This window comes from Alosa sapidissima, chromosome 23 (genome assembly GCF_018492685.1).
Source record: "Alosa sapidissima isolate fAloSap1 chromosome 23, fAloSap1.pri, whole genome shotgun sequence".
Taxonomy (NCBI): domain Eukaryota; kingdom Metazoa; phylum Chordata; class Actinopteri; order Clupeiformes; family Clupeidae; genus Alosa; species Alosa sapidissima.
In genome coordinates, this window is record NC_055979.1 from 16,332,737 (window position 1) to 16,354,522 (window position 21,786).

Below are 21,786 nucleotides of genomic sequence, written 5' to 3' on the forward strand. Positions count from 1 at the left end.
GACCAATGACTTGTTACCACAGCTCATTTTATTGATCTTACGGTGAAGACTGACAGCAACAATGTATGGGGTAAACACTTCATATGTCAAATATGGTGTAAAAAACTACAGACAATCAATCCAAGTTGCTTTATTATGGCTTCAAGTGTCTACAACTGATAACAGTGCTCAGAAAGGAGGATATTCATTCTGTAAAAGCATTGGTTCCTATGACAAAGTAGGCCTACACAGCACCTCATGTGTGACCACCTACATGTTCTGCAGTTTTGTCTAGTCGATATGCAACCTAGTAAACGTAGCAAACCTAGCTTGGTGACTTTGCCTGTCAAGTCACAGTTCAGAGCAAAACGAAATGGAGAAATCAATATAGGGTTTCAATTTGGATGTCAGTGAAATGGCTATGTGGATTCCCCTGAATTAAAACGCTGACTGAGTTTTGTGCAATTTTATGTAAGATTCTTTCAAAGATATACAAGTTAAACTCCAGTCTGTCTAGTTTTAGCACCAGTGTGTAAATGTGTTGGGTATCTGCATTTACACAGGACAAGCCTTCTGAAAAAACAAAACAAAAAAGGAGATAAACACTACATTTGCATCTCGCTGTAAAAATGAAACATTAAAAAAAAATCTTTGGTGTTTTGTACTGTTAGCTTGTTTCTTTTCCTTTTGGTCATGTTGACTTAAACCCATCCCTTGCCTTTCCATATTCACTGGTGTTTAATAAAGTCAGCTTTTATCTCATGGCAGATTATAACCTGGCAAGACATTTATAGCTCACTTCAGCCAATCACAATATGTTTCATCTAAACCATCATCCAATCATTATTGTATCTGCCATCAAATAGTGTCGACTCTTTAAAATCCCCTAAAACATCCCTTCTCAGCGCATCATCATGATAGTAGGCATAACAACCCCCCCACCCCCACCCACCCCATTTTATTTTGCCCCCTCTCAGCAGATCCATCTGATGAAGCGCTCAAAGAAGTTGCCCTTCGCCAGCTGATTGAAATCCTGCCCCCTAAAGATGGCTGCGTCGTCTTGCAGTGCCAGCTTGGTAAGCACCTCCTTGTCTACGTCGGTTCCCATGGCCACCACGACGGGCACGGCCTCGCTTCGGCGCATGGCGCTGATGGCCTCGTCCAGGCCCTTGTCGCTGGTCACGCCATCAGTGATGAAGACGAAAGCCAGCTCGGCGTGTCGGCGCGCTTGCCTTATGCGGTTGGACATCACCACGTTGTTGATGGCATAGGTGATGGCGGGCCCAACGCTGGACGAGGAGTCCATGTAGGTCATGCGTGCCAGGGCGTCGGAAATGAGTGTGAAGTTGTGCGAGAGTGGGAAGACCACGCGCTGGTCATTCTCGCCGCCGTACTGGACCAGGCTCACGCGGGCGTTGCGCTCGTCCTCCTTGTCGCGTGCCAGCGTCAGCCGCTGCGACACGCGCTCCACGAACTCCTGCGCACGGCGGAAGTTCTCCATGCCCAGGCGCTCGGAGCCGTCCAACAGGAAGACCAGGTCCACGGGGCGCTGGGCACAGCTTGCCACAGCAGGCTCTGAGGACAAACAAACACACAAATAAATGTATGTTCATCAAACCAGGCATATGTTTCCAAAACCAGAAAGCAAACACATGTTGAAACAAACATAGACAAGCACAGAATTAAATACCAGTTAAAATGGCTTTCATTGTATTTAAATAACATGACAAGACCTTTTATTAGAGGTCTGCTTTAAGTAAGTATAAGTATATATACTCTTTTGATCCCGTGAGGGAAATTTGGTCTCTGCATTTATCCCGATCCGTGAATTAGTGAAACACACTCAGCGAGGTGAAGCACACACTAATCCCGGCGCAGTGAGCTGCCTGCATCAACAACGGCGCTCGGGGAGCAGTGAGGGGTTCAGCCGTGCCTACTGGTCGGGGTTCGAACCGGCAACCCTCCGGTTACAGGTCCGAAGTGCTAACCAGTAGGCCACGGCTGGTTTTGTCAGAGGTCTGCAAAAACAATCATTTGTTATTTGCTTTATCATTCAGAATTATTGTTTGTTTACTAAATATGTTCAACCCATCGACTTTGTACATGTTAGTTGTGTTGTCAGAGATTACAAACACAATAACTACAAAACAAAATTAATACCCACACCATTTGTTTGCTACAGTAATTTATTATACTGGTCAACAGTATATGAAATATGAAGAACACATCCAAACGCACAAAATAAAATACCTTTGCTGAGGCTAAATATTTATTGCAGTCACAGAGCTAGTGTCACAGTATTTGTATTATAAGCATCTTTTTTCCATTTGCATATTGTTGTTTCGTAAAAAAGCAGTCGGAAAGAAACATAGTATTTTCATTTTAAAGTGCAACAGTATAGTTTTTGCCATCTTGACAAATTAATTTCTAAACCATGTGTAATTTCACTGACCATTGGACATCATGTAAACAGACAGACAGACAGACAGACAGACAGACACACACACACACACACACACACACACACACTACATGTGATATGGCAAAAAAAAGCTGTTATCGTTTTTTTTTTATCATGATTTACTCTACACCACTCTCTATTGTGATGCGAGACTTGTACCTTACTTTAAATTTTGCTCCACTAAGTGCTAGGATTCTTATGCCTTCAAATATGCTATGCATAAGCTAGTATGAAAGCAATGTTGATTTCACATATTTTAGATTCTGAAGCCATGCTTTACAATTTAATCGTCATTTCATCATTTAAAAAATATATATGATAGAAGTACTTCTACAATAGGCTCAATCATTGGCATAACTTTGCACAAAGCTTTGAGATAAAATTCTAAATGTGCAAACTGCAAAACAGTTTTGATTGGCATCTGAATGCTCTGTCTATGTCAAGCCACAAACATTGCAATATGTACAAAACAGTTGTGTCTATTCCACAATCTAATATCACACCTACTATCACACTTACTATAAGATATAAAAAAACTAAGAAAGATTGCAGTTGTGATTTAATAATATTTAACTCCATGGGCACCTTGCATACTGTTGTCTAATGCAGATAAAGAGTGCAACTGTTCCGGACAACTATTATTAATGAGCTTTTGAAATAATTAGCAATAATATTTTGTTAAAGCTGATATGTCACATTGTTTAGAGCAGGGAAAAATGTTTTTGCTTTAGTAAACAATATTCAACAATATACACCTCAATATTCAGCTCGGGGTTAGTGGTTTGGTTATTCCTGCAACCTAGTCTGAGCGTTCATGCGAAAAACTTGATCTTTTTAAGTCACTCTTATCAGTGGCAAAACGTAAAGCCATGCTAACAGTTAGACTAGGTTACTGAATGATTTTGCCAGAGCCAAGAGGAATAGCAGCCTTCAGCTTAAAATATATGATCATGCTGGGAGCTGTCATCGAGCTTAGTCGATTTGTAGCATGCTAAACTGAAGCTGTCTCCTATATGGCCCAAAACAACATAATTCCAAAAAATAATTCCAATATTGCATTTTGTTTCGATTTATGACTTTCTAATTTTTTTATAGACACCACCCAAGGACTTTTTCAGGATCCCCCATGATGTTGCCATAGACGACTCTGAACGAGTTAATGAACTGCTCAGTCCACTGTTGCCTCTCAAATCCTGTGGAGAACTTGGCTCTCTGGGCAGTGTAGGCCATTGTGGCCACAGCTGTGGTGTAGGTGTCGGTGAGCTTGGGGTCCTGGAGAGAATTGATTATGTTTGCCACGTTCGGCACTGTGCTTGGGACGGGGTCGTCGTCAAACAGTGGTGAGCCGTTCCACGAGGACGCCTCATCTGCAAGTGAGCGTTAGAACAATAGTTTTAGGGGTCTCTAAAGGTGCTCGCACACTGCCCAGACAAATGCTGACCAACCCCAACCAACACCGACAGGTGGGTCAGCGTGCGGCTTTGACCTGTGTTTGTTGGTGTGTGTCAGTTTTTGACATGTTTGACAAGTTTGACATGTCCAGTCAGGTACTAAAACTCTGTCTTGTCAGATACTGTCTGGTACTGTTTGGGCAGTGTGGTGGACTGGCAGTTGGTTTCCTGAACATTCTAAAGACTGCAACCAATTGCAGCCAACTTTAACCAACTGCAGCCAACTTTAAAATGTTGTGGTTCGTTGGGCATGGTCTGGGCAGTGTGCAGGCATCTTAAAAGCAACTGACTCAGCCCACAGTGCAGACTGTCATTACGGTATGGCGCATTTTATAACAGGTTCCGGATGTTCTGGTTTATGGTTTTTGTAATACGGTACTTTAGCGGGCATTGCAAGTAAATGGTGATTTTACTGAGGTGCAGACATGGTCAACAGCATAAATTTAATTTGCATCTCTACAAATGCCTACATCCTGAAGTGTCTAAAATGTCGTATCTGCCCAAATCTAATCTTTATGCAGTAGCCTAGTGTCTAGAGTATTTTTTTAAACATAAAGAGTTTTTTTTTAAACATAACCCAGTGACAAAGTCTATTCTGGTGATTATACACACTGCAGAAATAGCAACTACGGTCTCTTAACTTAGCATACCCAGTATAAGTATACTGTGTACACAGCAATTATCAAAAATAATATTAAAAAATCTCATGACAACAAGCTCACAGCATGAGACCAGTCTTAAGCGTTTCCATAGCGAACCAGATGAGCATTCATTCCTTTCATCTTTCTTCTCACCCACAGCCTGGATGTGAATACAATACTTACCTAATGACACGCAATACTCTTCACCACATGCACTAAAGAACACATCATGTTTTCTTCTCCACACTTCAAAACTATCATCAGCAAGGAAAAACAGCAGTAACACAGCCAAACAAAAGAGATGGGGATGAAATAAAATCTGACAAATACCTCCTCAAAGGCGCACAAAAGACTACAGTCACTTTGCTGTACTGGTGTGTGTTCAATGGAGTCTGTCAACTTACCGGATTTGCATGGAAGCTCGGGGCATACGATGACAGGATCTGAAACACAGAAGTTGAGCATTACCGTCAGAGCCAACCCACTCCTGTCCCACTCCCATCTCACTCAGTGAAACCAACATCTTGGGACCAAGGAAATAGGCTTACAATGCTGAAGTACCATAGCCCAGTAACTTCAGCGATAAGGTGTACACTTACAAATTCACAACTTGACTTCCTATACTCATGGCCATCGTGCACATTCCAATTAAAATGTATAGAGATGAATGAGTGCATTTATATAGATATTATGGAAATAACGATGGAATGAATCAGACAACCTGCTGCATTTTCTTTGAACACATAGCCAATAACTAGCCAATAACTAAACAGCAACACCCATTGGCCTCACCAGGGCAAAGTACTGACTCCATCTGGTCGATGAACTCCTCTGCCACCAGGTCAGCGAAGCGCTTCATGGGAATGACCCTGTTGCCGTTGCTTTTCACGTTTGCGTTGGCGTTGGTGTTGGTGTTGCCGTTTTGTATGCACGCGATTGAGTTCAGATTCTCATAGTCCTGGGGCACGTCGAACATGTCGCCAATGCCGATAGCATTGACGTTAATGTCCCGGCCCTGGTTGCACAGGTATGTGAGGAGCTTGTCGTTGTCGCGCGGGTCAAATCGGCCATCTGTGATCACCACCACGGACACCTTGGCACTGCTGCGCTTGCTGTCGCGGATCAGGTTGTCGTAGGCGAATTTCAGTGCGGAGGGGGTGAAGGTGCCGCCGGCAATCCACTCAAGCCTCTTCACAGCATCTTTGAAGGCGGACAGAGAGTCGATCCTGGAGTCGTTGAGGTTAATGGCCTGGAAGGTGCCACTGTGACTGTATTGGACCACACCGACACGGGTTCCTGGGATAGTGATACAAGACAAATATAGAAAAATGACAGAAGAAATCATTTAGTCAAATATGTGTCGACCATAAACTACACATAGTCTTTAGCACATGCACACATTTAGAATACATACATTGCCTTTAAACAACAACAAACAAAACAAACAACACAAACACAACAAAATCACATTCAAGATTTTCAAATGCAAATCTCATACAAAACAATAATTTATCTAGTTATTACCTCTTGTTGGATATACAGTAAGCCTAGATTGTAGATAGTAAAAAACTGACATGTTACCTGTCTGTGCTTCAGGGTCTTTAGCAATGGAGCCCAATCTGTTAATGGTATTGATAACGAAGTTCTTCTCCAAGGTGAAGTTGGTAAGACCCACACTCTCTGAGCTGTCAATCACAAAGACGATATCCAGAGCTCCACACCTCTTCTCACAGTCTGAGGAGAGAGCCAAGATGAGAACATGAATATATTCATTTTGACAACAGGAAACACATATGCTGAAATAATATTACAATTAAAAATATGCAAGGGAAATGTTTAATAACTGCTGAAATAGTGTTGTATATTTGGAATAACTTTTCCAGGTCCCTTCAGAAATGACAACATCCATAATAATGCATTAAAGTCCTATTCCGGTGGAAGTCAATTTTTAAAAAAATCTCATTAAAGCAGCACTAAACAAGATTTGCTCTCAAGTTCCCCCTGCAGTTGAGAAGAGCGATAAAAAAAAACTAAATATGTGTCTTTTGAAACAAAGTATGAACATAACTCCGACATAATATAGAGAGAATGCACTGACAGCAGTCTGTAGAAAAAGATCTCCGATTTCAGCTCTTTTCTGTTTCAATTTAGGAGGGGGGGGGGGGGGGGGGGGGGGGGCGTTTAAAGAGCCGAGGTGGCAACCCTGTCATCTTGGTGCCAGGACACAACAACCTGTTGCTCAACGTCAGAAAAACCAAGGAGCTGATAGTGGACTACAGGAGACTGCAGGGAGAGGAGAACACACCCATTGGGCATTGGGCGCACAGCAGTAGAGAGAGTCAGCTGCTTCAGATTCCTTGGAACTAACATCGGCGAGGATCTGAGCTGGTCACACCATATAGTTATGGTCACAAAGGCAGCAAGACAGCGGCTCTTCTTTCTTCGGCAGCTGCGTAAGTTTGGTATAGATGGTGAAATACTGACCAACTTCTACCGCTGTACCACTGAGAGTATCCTGGCAACATCACAGCATAGTATGGTAACAGTACCGCGCATGATCGCAAATCTCTGCAAAGGGTGGTCAGGTCAGCGCAGTGCAAGGACTAAGATTCCAACTATTCAGGACCTTTACAGCCAGCGCTGCAGGAGAAAAACCAAGCGGATCCCCAGGCATCCCAGCCACAGTCTCTTCACCCTCCTACCATCTGGTAGAAGGTACAAGAGCATGTGGACCTGTACCAGCAGATACAGAGACAGTTTCTATCCGCAAGCCATCAGGATGCTGAACTGTCATACTCTTCCTCTTACCTAATCTCATCAACCTCAGACCTAATCAGGGTTTTTCTTTTTCTCTCTCTCATTTTGCACTTGCCACTTTTTTATTACTACTATTTAATTTATTGTCTAAAGTTGAGCTGGCTATTTAGCACAAGAAATTTAATTACTGATAAATCCTTTTATAAGTACATGACAATAAACTTGAACTTGGAAGTCACTTACCACAGCAACCACAGGTCTCTCGAATGTAGCTCATAACATCACATTCCTAGAATAGAAGTATTGAGTAAGTCACTTCTCTTTTATAATGGGGTGATGAAGTTTTAAAACTACAACTATAATCATACGTATGCTTACAGTCAGGCCAGGGTCACCCTCAGGACCAGGATCCCCCTAGAATTAAATAGAAAAACATGAATAAACGTACAGGTATAACGCCCAAGTCTCACAAAGAGAAGTTATCAGTCTTGAGTCAAAATATGCAAAACAAAGTTAAAACTAAGGCAATCACAGATGTTTTGAGGTTCCTAGAGCCTTCACTCATCTTACATGATTCATTCTGTCAGTCACTATTAAAATTATTTAGTATTCAAACTCAGATATGGCCATTAAGCCTATTCTTCTGTTAGGTGTAGATGGTGTAGCTAGATGTAATTGCTAGATGTAACTGTGTTGTGATACATTGCCATGGATGCGGATGTTGTCTAGGGACGCAAACAAACTTACATCTCTTCCACCGTCTCCTCTGGTTCCTCTTGGTCCAGGTTCTCCTGGAGGTCCTTCCTCTCCCTAAGTCACACACAGACATGTATTGAAGTGCATAAAGTCATGTGGAATTCCTGTTACTTTCACATGGCAAACACTTTGTATGTTAAAAAAGTTTATTTGATTTGAACCAATGGTGGCTTATGAATTGCTAACGATGATTAAAGGGACACCAGGCAAGCCTGATGCTTTTTCTCTATGAAACTCCCCCTAGCGTCTGTACGTGTCGATACGTGTGCGAGCCCTCGCTCGGTCTGAAGCTCTTTTCCTTTTCTTTGCATATTCCGTCAAGGGTTTTCGCTGCTTCTTCGTCGGCTCTGCCATTATACACACGTTCGCAACAATTGCTAGCATTTTGTTAGCCTGCCTCTGTGCTGTGGATGCAGGATGTAAACTGATCCTGCTTCTCGCGATGTCTGAGACTTTGTAAGACTGATGGTCGGCGGGTTCGATACACTGAACTTGCAAGTGGGATATTCTTCCTACAGGCCGTAGGGGCGGGCGAGAGAGTCTTCATTCGCCCTGTAATGAGTCATTTAACCATATACCGACTTACGAAGATGATTAATTAACACGAAAACGCCTGGTGTCCCTTTAAGCCAAGCCTGGACATGCTCACCGGGTCTCCTGGTGTTCCCTTCACGCCAGGTTCTCCTTTAGCCCCGCAGTCCCCTCTGCTGCCCCTTGGGCCAGGGGATCCTTTCTCACCCCTTTCACCCTGTGGAGAAGTAAGTACCTCAGCCATGCTCAATGCCAAAACACCACATACAGTGAGGAAGATGGTAAGAGAGGCAAAAAATCCCAAAGGATCACTGCAAGAGAGATACAGATAAAAGTAGTATCTTGGGGTCAAAAAAGTCTAAAACAAAAACATAAGAAGTGACCTCCATGCTAACAGATTATTTCAAAGACATTCCAAGAAAAGCCATTCTTGTCATTTAACTAATGTAGTAAGTAACACTTCACTTGGATAGTCCGTCCACAGAGACTGAACAGATGATCGTGTAAAATTGTTGTTGAACAATTACTGAGCACTGGCGTAACAGAATCCAACTCCTAACCTTACCCTTTGTCAACAGCTAGTTTGGAAAGATAGATAATCTGAGTATATGTAGATAGTCTTTGGGCGGACTATCTAAGTAAAATGTGACCATGTAAATGGCAGGAGTTACTAAATGCTACTGGGGTTTGCCTGGAATCATGTTTTACAGTCAAATTAAAAGGAAATGTAGCTTTTTGCCAACACACATTCAAGACGTACACAGAAGAGTGACTATACTGAATGAACCTCATGCTTAAGTATAAGTATGGTAGACGGTCTGTGATGTTTTTAATCCACAGGCTCTGGGAACCTCATTGGGGTTAATGGTATCATGAACTCCATTATATACCAAGGCATTTTAAAAATCTGGATGCCTCTGCCAAGATACTAAAGGTGGGTCATGATCAAATCATCCAGTAGGTCAGTGATCCAAAAGGTATGTCCAGATGAATAAAAAAACGGTGTACTTGAACACAAAATCAACTTTCTGCCAATTGTTTTCATTGTGAAATGCCAAAAAGTTGATTTTAATGCTCTGCTGAAGTACAACGTTTGCAGAATTACACCACCACCACCACCGCTACATGGCATTTAACTCTTAACGCTGTAAAAATATGACAGCTGGCCATACACTGGTCTTTCATTATTAGCTTTTATGCGCAAGTGTTTTTTTTTTTGAGAGTTTATTTTGCTAACAATGATTTAGCTAGAAGTTAACTAAAGCCTGTAGCATTATCTTTGTATTTTGGGAGAGCAGAGAACAAATAGGATTATCCATACTGTAGTGCCTCTGGGTCCAGGATAGCTGAAGCCAGGTCTGCCGGGATCACCCTGACCATGGAGAAACACAAACACAGAATATTAAGAAAAAGACTTTATAATGTTTTACAGATCAAAGGTAGCCAAACGCAGTTGTTCAACTTTACTGATATCATGGATGATGTGATCTTGAATATCAAATGTTACAAATTCTTGTTAAGAATTACTCACACATACAGTACATAATTAAGTTTTGCTTAAAGATATCAACAGTATAGCACTACTTTTAGCACTACCTTGCATCATTTCTGTGACAGGCACCTGAGAGGGGTAGAAGTCACACTTTTATAGATTAATCACTGAGATACACCCACCTTGGGTCCAGCAGTACCCGGATCTCCCCTAGGTCCAACATCACCAGGATCGCCACGGCTACCCTGTTAAACAGATGCAGTTTCCCATATCAACTGTATCACCAGAATACCCCCTTGTGGGAGTTTTACTCATCTACATACACAACATTAATCAACACAATAACTGTGGTGATATTACTCTGTCACTTACATTGATCCCTGGTTCCCCTAACGCTCCAGGAGGACCCCTTGGTCCTGGTAAACCATTGTCTCCCTACAAGAAAACACAAAACATATTCTGTACAAACACATTGAAAGATGTATTGTGTGCTTGTGTTGACAACTGAAGGCAATCTGTCAATTAATCGCCAATGACACACTTTAGTTTAATAGACAACACACCAATATTGGGCAAATTCACACAAATATCTCTTTGCCTCTCTCTCTGTCACACTCACCTGTGCCTGTGGTACCCCAGAGACTCAATAACCCCTCAATAGTCAATGTGCACAGCATTAAGCTACCATTTCACTCCAAAACCTGAACTCCAGCTCCAACACAGTCCATACCTTGGATCCTTTCGTGCCAGATTCACCTGGAAGACCTCTTTGTCCCTCCTGCCCAGCTTCACCCTGGACAAACGACATGAATGACTCAGTATGGATGATAGGGTAGACTGAATGTTATCGTGTAGTTATTCACCATACACCACTGATAGAGGTATTGATCAGGGCGTTGATTTGTATGATATGTTATAATTATTTATAACAATACCTTCTCTCCTTTCGGCCCAGAAGGTCCGTCGCTCCCCTTGGGCCCATAGTCTCCTCGTCTTCCCTGTGGAGAACAAGTTCAAAACATAGAAAGGCTTATTTGTAGTACGTTCTAACAGGTCTATAGGGATATGTGAAATAAATATTTGATACAATTCCTTACAGGCTCGCCTCTTGGTCCTGGTCCACCTATCTTCCCCTGCAGAATACATAGAGATTAATTGACAATAAAAATGACCACAGCCTCAGCTACAGTTGATGTAATCCCAATCACCATATCTTGATGTCTTTTTTATGTGAAGACAGCAGCAGATATACAGGGAGTGAAATGTTTAATTTGAGGTAAATGAAGAGGAATTCTCACTGCTGGTCCTTTAGGCCCTGGGAACCCTGGGGTGCCTGGACTTCCTCTTTCTCCCTGCAGGGGGCAGCAGAGTATGACAACAACTCAGTCATGGCACATTGTTTAATATGCTGAGAATCATAAGGTGTAAATGATTTAATTACTATTATTGTTAAGCTCCAGTAATATGTCTGATTGACAGAAAATATACCATAGCACATGCTCAATCTGATGTGACAAAGGATAAAGTTCAAAACATCTGGTTTTCATATTGAGAGGGTTTCAACATCCTGTTTCAAGACATTTTAGCACCCTAGCTTTGATGACCTATGTTTTAGATCTTCACCTCTAACATTTTGTGAATGCAGCTTGGAGGAAAAATAATGGACCTAACACAAGACCTGACCTCAGAATGAACCATATCCTTTGAAGGATGATGTTTTGCAGAGCAGACAGACACTGACATCACTTCCTGTGACATACCTTAGGTCCAGCATCTCCTGGTGGGCCTGGGGGCCCTGATCTCCCTGGACGACCAGGATCTCCCTGTGAGGGAAGAGAGTGAATTTCTAATGTGATTACACATTGTCTATACTAATCAATCACTTATTTCATGTCATCTAAGATTCTGCATTGGATGAGAAAATAACAGCGAAATATTAATTGATGATTAATATACAGTGCTTTGCTTTTTATTTAGTGTGAAATACTATTCTGCATTTGTGTCTCGGTACAATATATCATATTTACATTTTCTAACAACAAAATCTAAAGCTGGAAATGCATTCAACTTACTTTCTCTCCAACAGTGCCAGCGAAACCAATGTCACCCACATCTCCTGGGTGACCATCAGGTCCCTAGAAATATAACAATGATTCACAATGATGATTTACAATTAGATAGACATAAACTGTGTCAATCATCACCATGCACTGGTGTTTGTATATTTGGCAGTCTACTAAAACGTAGATATTGTCAGGCCACCATTCCAAGCCCATTACATTGGAAATGGTGCCTAAATTGTCAATAGTAATCAAATCTGGTGCCATAGACCATACTGATCCACTGCCACAGTTACCTACTCACTGTCATATCAATGTAAATTATAAATCTTCAGCAATTATTTATTTGCGCAAACCTTAAAGAATGTTGCTTAAAGAAAGACTGAATGTAATGGCAGGACACAAATGATTATTTTAAGTTGTATCGGGAGATACGTATGCTGTTGCATCCTCAGCTGCCACCAGGTGTTTGGCTATAGTGACATGCAAAATGCAAACGACACATGCAGACATACCTTGTCACCTGGGTCCCCTTTACAACCAGGAGAACCTATCCGCCCAATTTTACCCTGTGTAGAGAGTAAGAAATTGAATGAATTGAGATAGATAGATCATTTTATTCATCCCCAAAGAGAAATTAGGGTGTTACAGCAAAATTAATAATGATAACAAACTGTATATCACACACACGAGTCAAATCACATAGAATTTAGAACATGACATCTCTGTGCAATTGAATAAAGAATATTAAGTCTCTATGCAATTGAATATAAACAATAATTCTATTCAAATTCAATATCTGACTGATCAACAATACTGCCACTAAGCAGGTTTCCATTCAGCTCATTCATTTATTATATGTGTTCATGAAGATTTGACTCCAGAACATGCACATCTGAGTTTGTTTCCATCCATTGTGGATCAAAGTGTACGGTCGTCAGGGCAACGTTTACGGAAACACAGAGGTAGAAATGCAACAATAGAATTTATGCAAAAAAAAAATCTGGATTCCATAAATTTGCGTTGTACCTTATGCAAATTGAGAGTTAACCCACATCCCTCTAGCGAATCAAATTTCTATGTCCATTAGAAGATTAAATTTCAAGTGTTTCCAGTCAGTGTTTCTCATTCAAATAGTTAAAATGAGCATTACAAGAAGTTGTATGGAAACCCACTTACTGTGGTTTTACATGGCAAATGTAGCTTCACTAACTTCACAACACATTTACTTCACTAAAAGCCTAGTGCACTTCAAGTCAAAGCTCTTCCTGCACTACGCCTGAGAAACCCACCTTCTGGCCATCTGTTCCATTCCGTCCAGGTAACCCGGCACCTCCCTGCAGTCAATCAAAAGAGAGTCCACTTAAGAATCTTGACAATTTGATTGACTATTTTGCTATTTGAAATTTAAAGTGAAGATGCAATACCTTCTTTCCTTGTGTGCCGAGCTCACCCTGTAGACAAGAAACAATGGATATATGTTACAGATGGCATATACTTCACATTGAACTAAGAACACATTGAACTTTCACCAACCTCTTAATACAAGATAGCATTGGGCATGTGTTCAGTAATACTCACCTTATCGCCTTTCAAGCCAGTCTCTCCCTAAAAGATAAATACAAATCAATTAATACGAATAATTTTAGTGACTGAAATGACAGACATTTTTATTTTGTTATATTGCATTGCCTGCAGATGAAAGACTTACTTTAGATCCAGGGTGGCCAATAGGACCTTCAATACCAGGATCACCCTGAGTAAAAAAATCACAAACAAATTATATTATTGTCTTATTAGCCTACATGGAAATGTGCACATTATATCTTATTCAACAATAACAAATCAATCTTTAATACAGCCATGGTATGTCTAAAAAGTATCTACTGTATATGAAGACAGGCAACATTACTAAATACTGCTTCCAAGACTGTTCAGCAGTGTCAGCATTTCCAAAGTTTTCATCATTCAAGGACTGACAACCATGTAGTGACCCTGAAAAGTAAAAGTTTAGAACTGTGACTTACCTGCCGACCTGGGTCACCTTTCGGCCCGGGGCTACCTTGGTCACCTTTGGCACCCTATAAAACCAAACAAACATGACATCAGTTATTGAATGAGGACATCTTCATACTGTAGCTCTGAACCCTGAGCATGCAACATTGTCCTCTACACACAAAGCACTTGCCCAGTACATTAAAAAGAAAGGCAGTGGCTTTGTGGATTAAGGTAAGCAGGAGGACAAATACTCACTTTCTGTCCTCTGTGTCCGAGTGGACCAGAAGGGCCGTCTGTCTCCAGGCATCTCACTTTGTAACACTACAGGACACAACAACAGGAGCACACAGTGAGAGAGAGACAGAGAGAGAAAGAGAGAGAGAGAGAGAGAGAGAGAGAGAGAGAGAGAGAGAGAGAGAGAGAGAGACAGAGACAGAGAGAGAGAAGTATATGCCATTTAGCTAGATTACTCCTCTGGTCATCACTTCAACTTAAATTGTGCCGTCATCCTCTATTCTGTTTTGTTTGTACATGTAGCATTTTTTGTTACTCTAAGGTCTACTTTTTGCACTGTAGCTCTAATGTCAGTCTTCATCTGCAGTTGTTTTGGATAAAAGGATCAGCTAAATGAATAAATGTAAATGTAAAATGTTTACTTGATTCCCACGAGAGCCAATTAAAGCCTGTTTAAATTGTCAAGTTGCAGAGCATTCTAATGAAATAGCATGCAACATGATTTCCCTGAAGCATATGTACCTACAGTATACACATTCTAAGTAGATTATTGTAATGAATGTATGGCAATGGCATAAATTTAGACTGTTTGATAAGCAGGGTATGACAAAATCAATATTTGTTAGCATCACATAACCTAGATCTTACCTCCTGGTAGGCTTGATGCATCTGTGAGAGAAAAGACAAACAAATAGTCAATGTCTGGTATTTCATAAGATGTAATTGTTCTCAATACAAAACAAAACAAAATAACAATACATAAACACTGCAGTGGATGTCATCTCACCATGGTTTGGATGATACGCTTGGCGGTCGGTCTGCTTATCGCAACTGATGTTGATGAGATGTTCACAGCCATTAAGCCGTCATGGTAGACCCCAACGGGCGAGCTGGCAATCTCCCGCAGGCCTGTGTCGTCCATCTTATTCGACGTGGCCACAGCGAACAGCCGGATGCCCAGGTCCTTGGCCTGCTCGGCAGCTGTCTTAATGCCACCACACGGGTTTCCCGTCACATGGCCGTCGGTGATGACCACGGCGAAGCGCATGCTCGGCTGACCGGAGTTCTTGACCTGCGCGGTCATGTTGGTGAGGGCACAGTCGATGTAGGTGCCCTTGCCCAGGTAATTCATGCCGGGTCTTTTGAGCAGCCTGTCCAGGAAGGAGGTCTTGTCCGTGATGCTGCTGATGATCCGCTGGGTCTGGGAGAAGTGCAGGGCGCCGATCTGCCAGGTGATCTGCACCAGGCCGCGGTAGTCCACGTCCTCCAGCTGCTTGACGAACATCTCGACGAAATCACGGGTGCTGTTTACCAGGCTGCCAGGGGGGGGCTCCTGGAGGGCAATGGTCTCGGAGGTGTCGATGACAAAGTACAAGTGGATAGGGCATTCTGGCTTCTCTGGAGACACACATGCACACACACACACACACACACACACACACACACACACACACACACACACACACACATAGGCAGCAGAGGGTGAGAACTCCTTGAAGCACAGACAGCTTGGCATTCTCTCAAAATAAGATTCTTCAGTGTTTCCCATACATTGGCTTAATTGTGGCGGCCCACCGCAATATCAACATTGACCACCACACAATGATTTTCCAGGTTGTACTAAATTGTGCTTAAATCTGGTTAGCATCATAGCCACGCTGTGCTAATTTGTTAAAAACTGTTGCCTTCAAGTTAATTCTGCAAACCAACCACCACAAATTTCAGTTCTCTGGGAAACACTGTTCTTATTAGAAAATTAGAATTAAAAAAAAAAAGTAAGACCCCCTGGTGAGAATATCTTTTGAAAACTCAACATGTTATCAAGTGTGTATGATTATGTTATCATGGACATCAGACAGTGTACTGTATCTACTGCCAGCTGAAACACTATCCCAGCTGCATTTTAGCATTAGAAATAACTTTGTATGCAGTATATTGAGTTTACTATTACACATGACTTACTATGACATAGTAAGTCTGGGACCTGGGCATGCACTGCTGCTCCATACAGGACGCACAAAGCAAGGACCTTCAGCATCACCATCTTTGGCGCCTTCTCCCTGGAAGACAAAGAATAAATATTACACTGGCTTTAGTGACTTTCGTCAGATGGACACAACCTGCAGTGAAAAACAGTAAAAAAAAAAACAGAACCCTAATGGTGTGTTCCTGTATGCCCAGTGCTAATGTCTGGCCCTCATTCAACATCCCCTGTTCTTCCCTTCTTATCTCCTATCCTAATAAGCTCTGTTAGGGTGGGGTTTCCAAGCATCCTGTGTGAAGTCCCAGGGAGGCTTTCCTAAGCCCTCTGCTTTACACCATGCCCAACATGTTTCAGAAACAAAGCAGTCGAAACACACCATACTCGGCTCTTTTAACAGAGATCCAATGCAATGCAGTAGTAATTAAATGACGGGGAATAATTACCAATACTGAGCACAAAAGAGTCTTTTATAAAAACAACACCTTATAAGATATTTATGCCCCTTAGTGTCATTATTCAATGCCATTTAGCACAAAGACGGTATCCAGTTCATTAAAAAACAACTATGTGGGTAACGATTCTATCCGGTCAGCTACATAGTGCAATATTAAGCATTTTGAGCATGCACTGGCAATGCCAGAGCCTTTATTCTCCGTATTATAAGTCACTGTAGCATCAAAATTAGTTTGCAGCCTTTATTTTAAAGTAAATTAACTACATTGTATTCCTTTAAAAGTGTCAACTGATGCTGGTGAATGCAGACAAAGCAACACACCTCACACGGTAAATCCATAGGTTGCTCTCCCTGGCATTCGCCTGCTCTTTGTAATAGAGAGTAGAAGATGAGTGAAACTCTCTCTCTTGCTTCACAGAAGCTTGTAACAATTACAGTGTTACATTTGTAATATCAAAGTAAAGGTGCACTCATTTTAGTAGCATGTACAGAGGAGCACATGGGTTGGGATGTTTAGAGATCATTCCTGTGTTGTTTTATGCATTGGCAGCACTTGCTTTGTTACATGATAATTTTGTATTACTATTTCCATTCTCTCAGTCTTGAGAGGTCCAAAATACAACCACTGCCCTTCACAAAGCAAAAGACCTACAGCCTATGGGCAGAAGCCTGTAGATGTATCTTACTGTATTGTTTTTGATAAATGTTGTGACATGGATGGTGTCCATTCTGGCAACATCAGTATTCTTTATTTTTGCTCCCAGGCAATCCTTTGTGAAAATAAGTGATCTCTTGTAGGAATATTCTAGACCAATGTAGAATTTCCCAAAAGCCTTGTGGTTCAGTAACCACTGTTCATTTAACTGCTTTGTAAAACCGCATTGTGGGAACAAGGGAAGGAAGACATACAACCAAAATGATTTCTTGATTTCTTGTCAGTGATGACAGTGTGCATGAAAACATACATACTGATGAGTCATTGCATTGCACACGGCCCTCACACACCGCAGTGGCCGTTACTTCACAAGCCGACACTTCCAACAAGCCAGAACTTAAATATCCATTGAGTCACCTTTTTAATGTTTTCTGTTTCTAGGCCTACTCCATATCACAATATAGCCTGATATTGAGTGAACACAATCTATCATGATGAGCCATTTTAAAACATATTTGCACCTACTGTACTTTTTTGAGATAGCATGCTAATTCCAACTGTTGATTTGACTGAGGATGGGCCATTTCATTAAGCATCACAGGTACAATTAGTAATGAAGGATTGCTTAGTTTGTTCTTTTGAGTTTTTTTTGCCTGTGTCAGTTTCAAGCCTATGAGACCACTGGCATAAAATGGCTGCCAAGGAACAGTAAATGGACATTAGCTATCTAACCTGGTACAAAACTGGTACACAGCATATTTTCCCTCTATGTTATTAATGCATTTTGTACCTGGGCCATTCTACGATTTTGTTGAAACCCTCTATCGCCTATAAATGGGTCCCAAAACCAAGGCCTGTAAAATATTTTGTTTCAAATCCTGTTTTTTTATTTTTTAAAGCCTCTGATATTACTTCAGTCTGGAAAACACATGATCTGGGAAGCAATGTTAAGGCATAAATATATTAAAACATATTCTTTATAGCCAGCCCAAACTTTGTAGGATGGAAAACAAACACATTCTCAGGATGATTAACCCATTAAAGGTTAGTTATATGGTGCATGATTACAAGGTCCTACATTTGGAAAAAAGTGCAAAAAGAGTGATTATAAGGACCTATAAATTTGTTTTTGTCACATTTGGTATGAATCAATAGTTTTCTTTAGACCAATATTTCATTAATGTGCCAATATTTGAGTTCTTCACATATTATGGGCACAATGATATTAAGGATAAAACAAGGGAATGTTGTTTTATTGAAAGTAACTCAGTTATGGTTAATTACATTGTTATACCTCTGATTCTTCATTCTTGGTCTCGAGGAACGTTGTTTATCTAGTTCATGAGGAGCTCTATCGGTAACACTTTACTTGACAGTATCGACATAAGAGTGACATGACATTGTCATGAACACATGACACTGTCATGACACATGAACCCTAACCCTAATCCTAACCCTAACTTGTTATGACAAAAACCGAATGTCACTTAATAACAGTTAAGCATTATGTCATAAACGTTGTTATGTATGTCATGTCACACTTATGTCGATACTGTCAAGTAAAGTGTAACCGCTCTATCTAGTAAGTATACTGTATACTCTTTTGATCCCGTGAGGGAAATTTGGTCTCTGCATTTATCCCAATCCATGAATTAGTGAAACACACTCAGCACACAGTGAACACACAGTGAGGTGAAGCACACACTAATCCCGACACAGTGAGCTGCCTGCTACAGCGGCACTCGGGGAGCAGTGAGGGGTTAGGTGCCTTGCTCAATGGCACTTTAGCCGTTCCTACTGTTCGAACCGGCAACCCTCCGGTTGCAAGTCCAAAGGCCTAACCAGTAGGCCACGGCTGCCCCCTAATCTAATCGTCTGTGGTACAACACTGAGACATTGTGCACAAAATGATAAAATATTGAACTCCCATATAGATTTTCAGGTTCCTCCTAGCAACCCCACATGCCATTTTTGTCCTATGAAAATTACCAAAAAATGCAACCATGCTAAGTTTTATCCTTAATTTCTCTATGATGTGGATACCTCAAAAATTGGCACATCATCAAAGGTGCTATATGTAAAAACGACCACTAGAGTTAAAAACAGGCATTACAATCCAAAATCAAAATATTTGAGAGCATTAAGTAGGCTAATCTGGCAATCCAAAGGTCGAAATGCTACTAGATGTGTCAGTGGTAAATTGGTGGAGGGTGGCGCAGCAGGCCAAAACACTAACTCAAAACATACCGTAAACAACATTTGCAGGCTGCAAATTAAAGTTTGAAGTGTGAACATCCTGGCTGTGCCAATGTTGTCAGTGAAGCCAGTATTTGAAAACCCCACATTTCTTTAATCTCTGATGGCATATTATGGTCATTTTATGATTTACTGCAATGATTGTCTTCCATATAACACCTTTAATAAAGGGTTGTATTGTATTGTAGTAATGTAGTAAAGTACTGTAGACAAAACACTGAATGATGTCATGTGGGTAGAAAAAAGTTTATATTACTTTCACTCTCAATAAACTCAAAGTTTATTTTATTTTCATTTTTTTTTTTTGCAATTTGTTCTGAATCTAGGGCCATATATAAAATCAATGAGCATGCAGTACAAACGTTTAACGGTCCAGTCATACTGAAAATATGTTGGTCTTTCTAAAAAGTTGGGGCAGGTTAGGAATAATACTTTTTTTCAAGATATTAATGCCCAAACAAGGCCCCCAAGGTAATGTATTTTTAGAGTGTAAAACATGAAGAGCAAAAAACACTGGAATTGGCCAAAGGTGTTTTACAGGTCTTCATTTTGGGACCTAACATTATGTAGACAAACTTTGAGCAAAATCTGAGATGGTGCAGCCACCATTTTCCTGAATTCTGTCCGATTTGACACAGAATGGCCCACATGGTCTCAGTAAGAAATAAACTGTAAACTAAACTAAACTAATCAAGAAAAGCATCACATACAATATAAGTTTTGTTGCAGTGTTAACTGATATAGCTTTAAGTGTCTAACATAGGAAGTCTAGGTGACATAATTTTGTTAACAGGTGTTGTCCATATTAGCATATATGAATTACGAATTCACATGTCATTATAAATGAATCACTGTACTCCTAAATATATACATATATTTCTTAATAGTGGGTCAAAACTAACTACAGTACCATTTTGGCCTTTGTCAATAAGATTTTGCTTCTTTTGGTCAAACCAACACTCCAATGCTTGGAATACCTTAATGTGCTTACAATAAAAACGGACTGTCCATTCATATGGACATTAAACAGTTTGTCAAAACATGCCTAGTACAGAGTTGTAGCCTATGATTGTTGTGTTGCTCTAATTCTCATCTAATGGACACTCACCTCTTGACCTCTGACCTCACACCTATTGTATGCCCTTGCTGTGGTAAACACAGTTGACAGCTGATTCAAAGCATTACAGTATAATGATTATTTTCTTTTCATAGCAAAGAAAGATGAAGTGGATCCGAGCTATAGTGACCATTAAAGTTGGTCATCAATTTTGTGTGTAGAAGGATAAAGGTGTGCTCAGCTGATGACGTCATGGGGATGTAGTCTGAGCACCAGCTGCTACTCATAACTTCGACCAATGCGCATGCTCCCTCATAGAAAGCATGTCAAACGATTAACGCATTTAACAAATGTAAACAAAATTAAAGAAATAGATACAATTAGGATGGATAAAAACAACAGCTGCGAATGCGTAATACGTCAGACAAATAAAAACAGCTGGATCCGCAATCTGTCTTTTATCTGACTTTACACTATCGCTACAGGGCTGATCAAGGGTTCAGTTCAAGGCCTCTTGGTCTTAACATCATGACCTACACACCGACTGTCAGCATGCAACTGCACAGATTGAAAACAAACACAACGACAACTGGCCTATAACTTTCTCGTTCATTCCTAAGAAAACGGGCAAGACTTTTAATAAGCATGCAACACATCACCCCCTCAAGGAATCCTGAAAGTGCAATGGGAATCGTGAAAGCTTTTTTTTTACAACTTTGGTGTAATTTTGGGCTAAAATATGTTAAATATGTCTCCTTACTGATGATCGTATAACAGCCCAGTGCTTTATTTGGTACAGATGCTTCCGATTATGGATCGGTGCTCTAAAACTCTCACTCAACATTCTCATTGCTAGTCACTGACTGCCCTTAAATGCAGCAAGGACATAGGCTACATTCTGACTTCTACACACGCAGAACTACAAGAGAAGTTGGAGCAGGGAGTGGATGCAATCCAGACTCATGATAGCTTGACATCAGCAGTCAGTCAGAAAGAATTCAACCCAGTTTAAGTCATAAA

General features: G+C 40.9%; 2 protein-coding genes across 3 annotated transcripts in view; both read right to left on the reverse strand.

Moving 5' to 3' along the window:
• Positions 1-10,780, reverse strand: part of LOC121698080 (protein FAM126B) — a 31,933-nt gene extending 21,153 nt beyond the window's left edge. The window contains exon 1 of the mRNA XM_042079828.1: positions 10,770-10,780. The gene's annotated coding sequence lies outside the window, so the exon portion shown is untranslated. The remainder of the gene's footprint in view (positions 1-10,769) is intronic.
• The window catches only part of col6a2 (collagen, type VI, alpha 2), a 22,255-nt gene continuing 479 nt past the window's right edge, over positions 11-21,786 (reverse strand). The window contains exons 2-28 of one of the 2 annotated variants that reach the window (XM_042079804.1): positions 16,323-16,420; positions 15,148-15,758; positions 15,009-15,029; positions 14,382-14,447; positions 14,156-14,209; positions 13,840-13,884; positions 13,710-13,736; positions 13,556-13,582; positions 13,421-13,465; positions 12,644-12,697; positions 12,141-12,203; positions 11,829-11,891; positions 11,367-11,420; positions 11,166-11,201; positions 11,004-11,066; positions 10,799-10,861; positions 10,441-10,503; positions 10,251-10,313; positions 9,898-9,948; positions 8,695-8,793; positions 8,037-8,099; positions 7,668-7,703; positions 7,533-7,578; positions 6,114-6,266; positions 5,325-5,828; positions 4,937-4,975; positions 11-1,554 (exon numbers count right to left, since the gene is read on the reverse strand). In XM_042079804.1, coding sequence (XP_041935738.1) covers positions 953-1,554; positions 4,937-4,975; positions 5,325-5,828; positions 6,114-6,266; positions 7,533-7,578; positions 7,668-7,703; positions 8,037-8,099; positions 8,695-8,793; positions 9,898-9,948; positions 10,251-10,313; positions 10,441-10,503; positions 10,799-10,861; positions 11,004-11,066; positions 11,166-11,201; positions 11,367-11,420; positions 11,829-11,891; positions 12,141-12,203; positions 12,644-12,697; positions 13,421-13,465; positions 13,556-13,582; positions 13,710-13,736; positions 13,840-13,884; positions 14,156-14,209; positions 14,382-14,447; positions 15,009-15,029; positions 15,148-15,758; positions 16,323-16,404 — 3,093 coding nt within the window. In that variant the 5' untranslated portion in view covers positions 16,405-16,420 and the 3' untranslated portion in view covers positions 11-952. Of the gene's footprint in view, positions 1,555-2,271; positions 3,808-4,936; positions 4,976-5,324; positions 5,829-6,113; positions 6,267-7,532; positions 7,579-7,667; positions 7,704-8,036; positions 8,100-8,694; positions 8,794-9,897; positions 9,949-10,250; positions 10,314-10,440; positions 10,504-10,798; positions 10,862-11,003; positions 11,067-11,165; positions 11,202-11,366; positions 11,421-11,828; positions 11,892-12,140; positions 12,204-12,643; positions 12,698-13,420; positions 13,466-13,555; positions 13,583-13,709; positions 13,737-13,839; positions 13,885-14,155; positions 14,210-14,381; positions 14,448-15,008; positions 15,030-15,147; positions 15,759-16,322; positions 16,421-21,786 lie in introns of those variants that run through there. The other variant, XM_042079805.1, reaches the window with a different exon arrangement.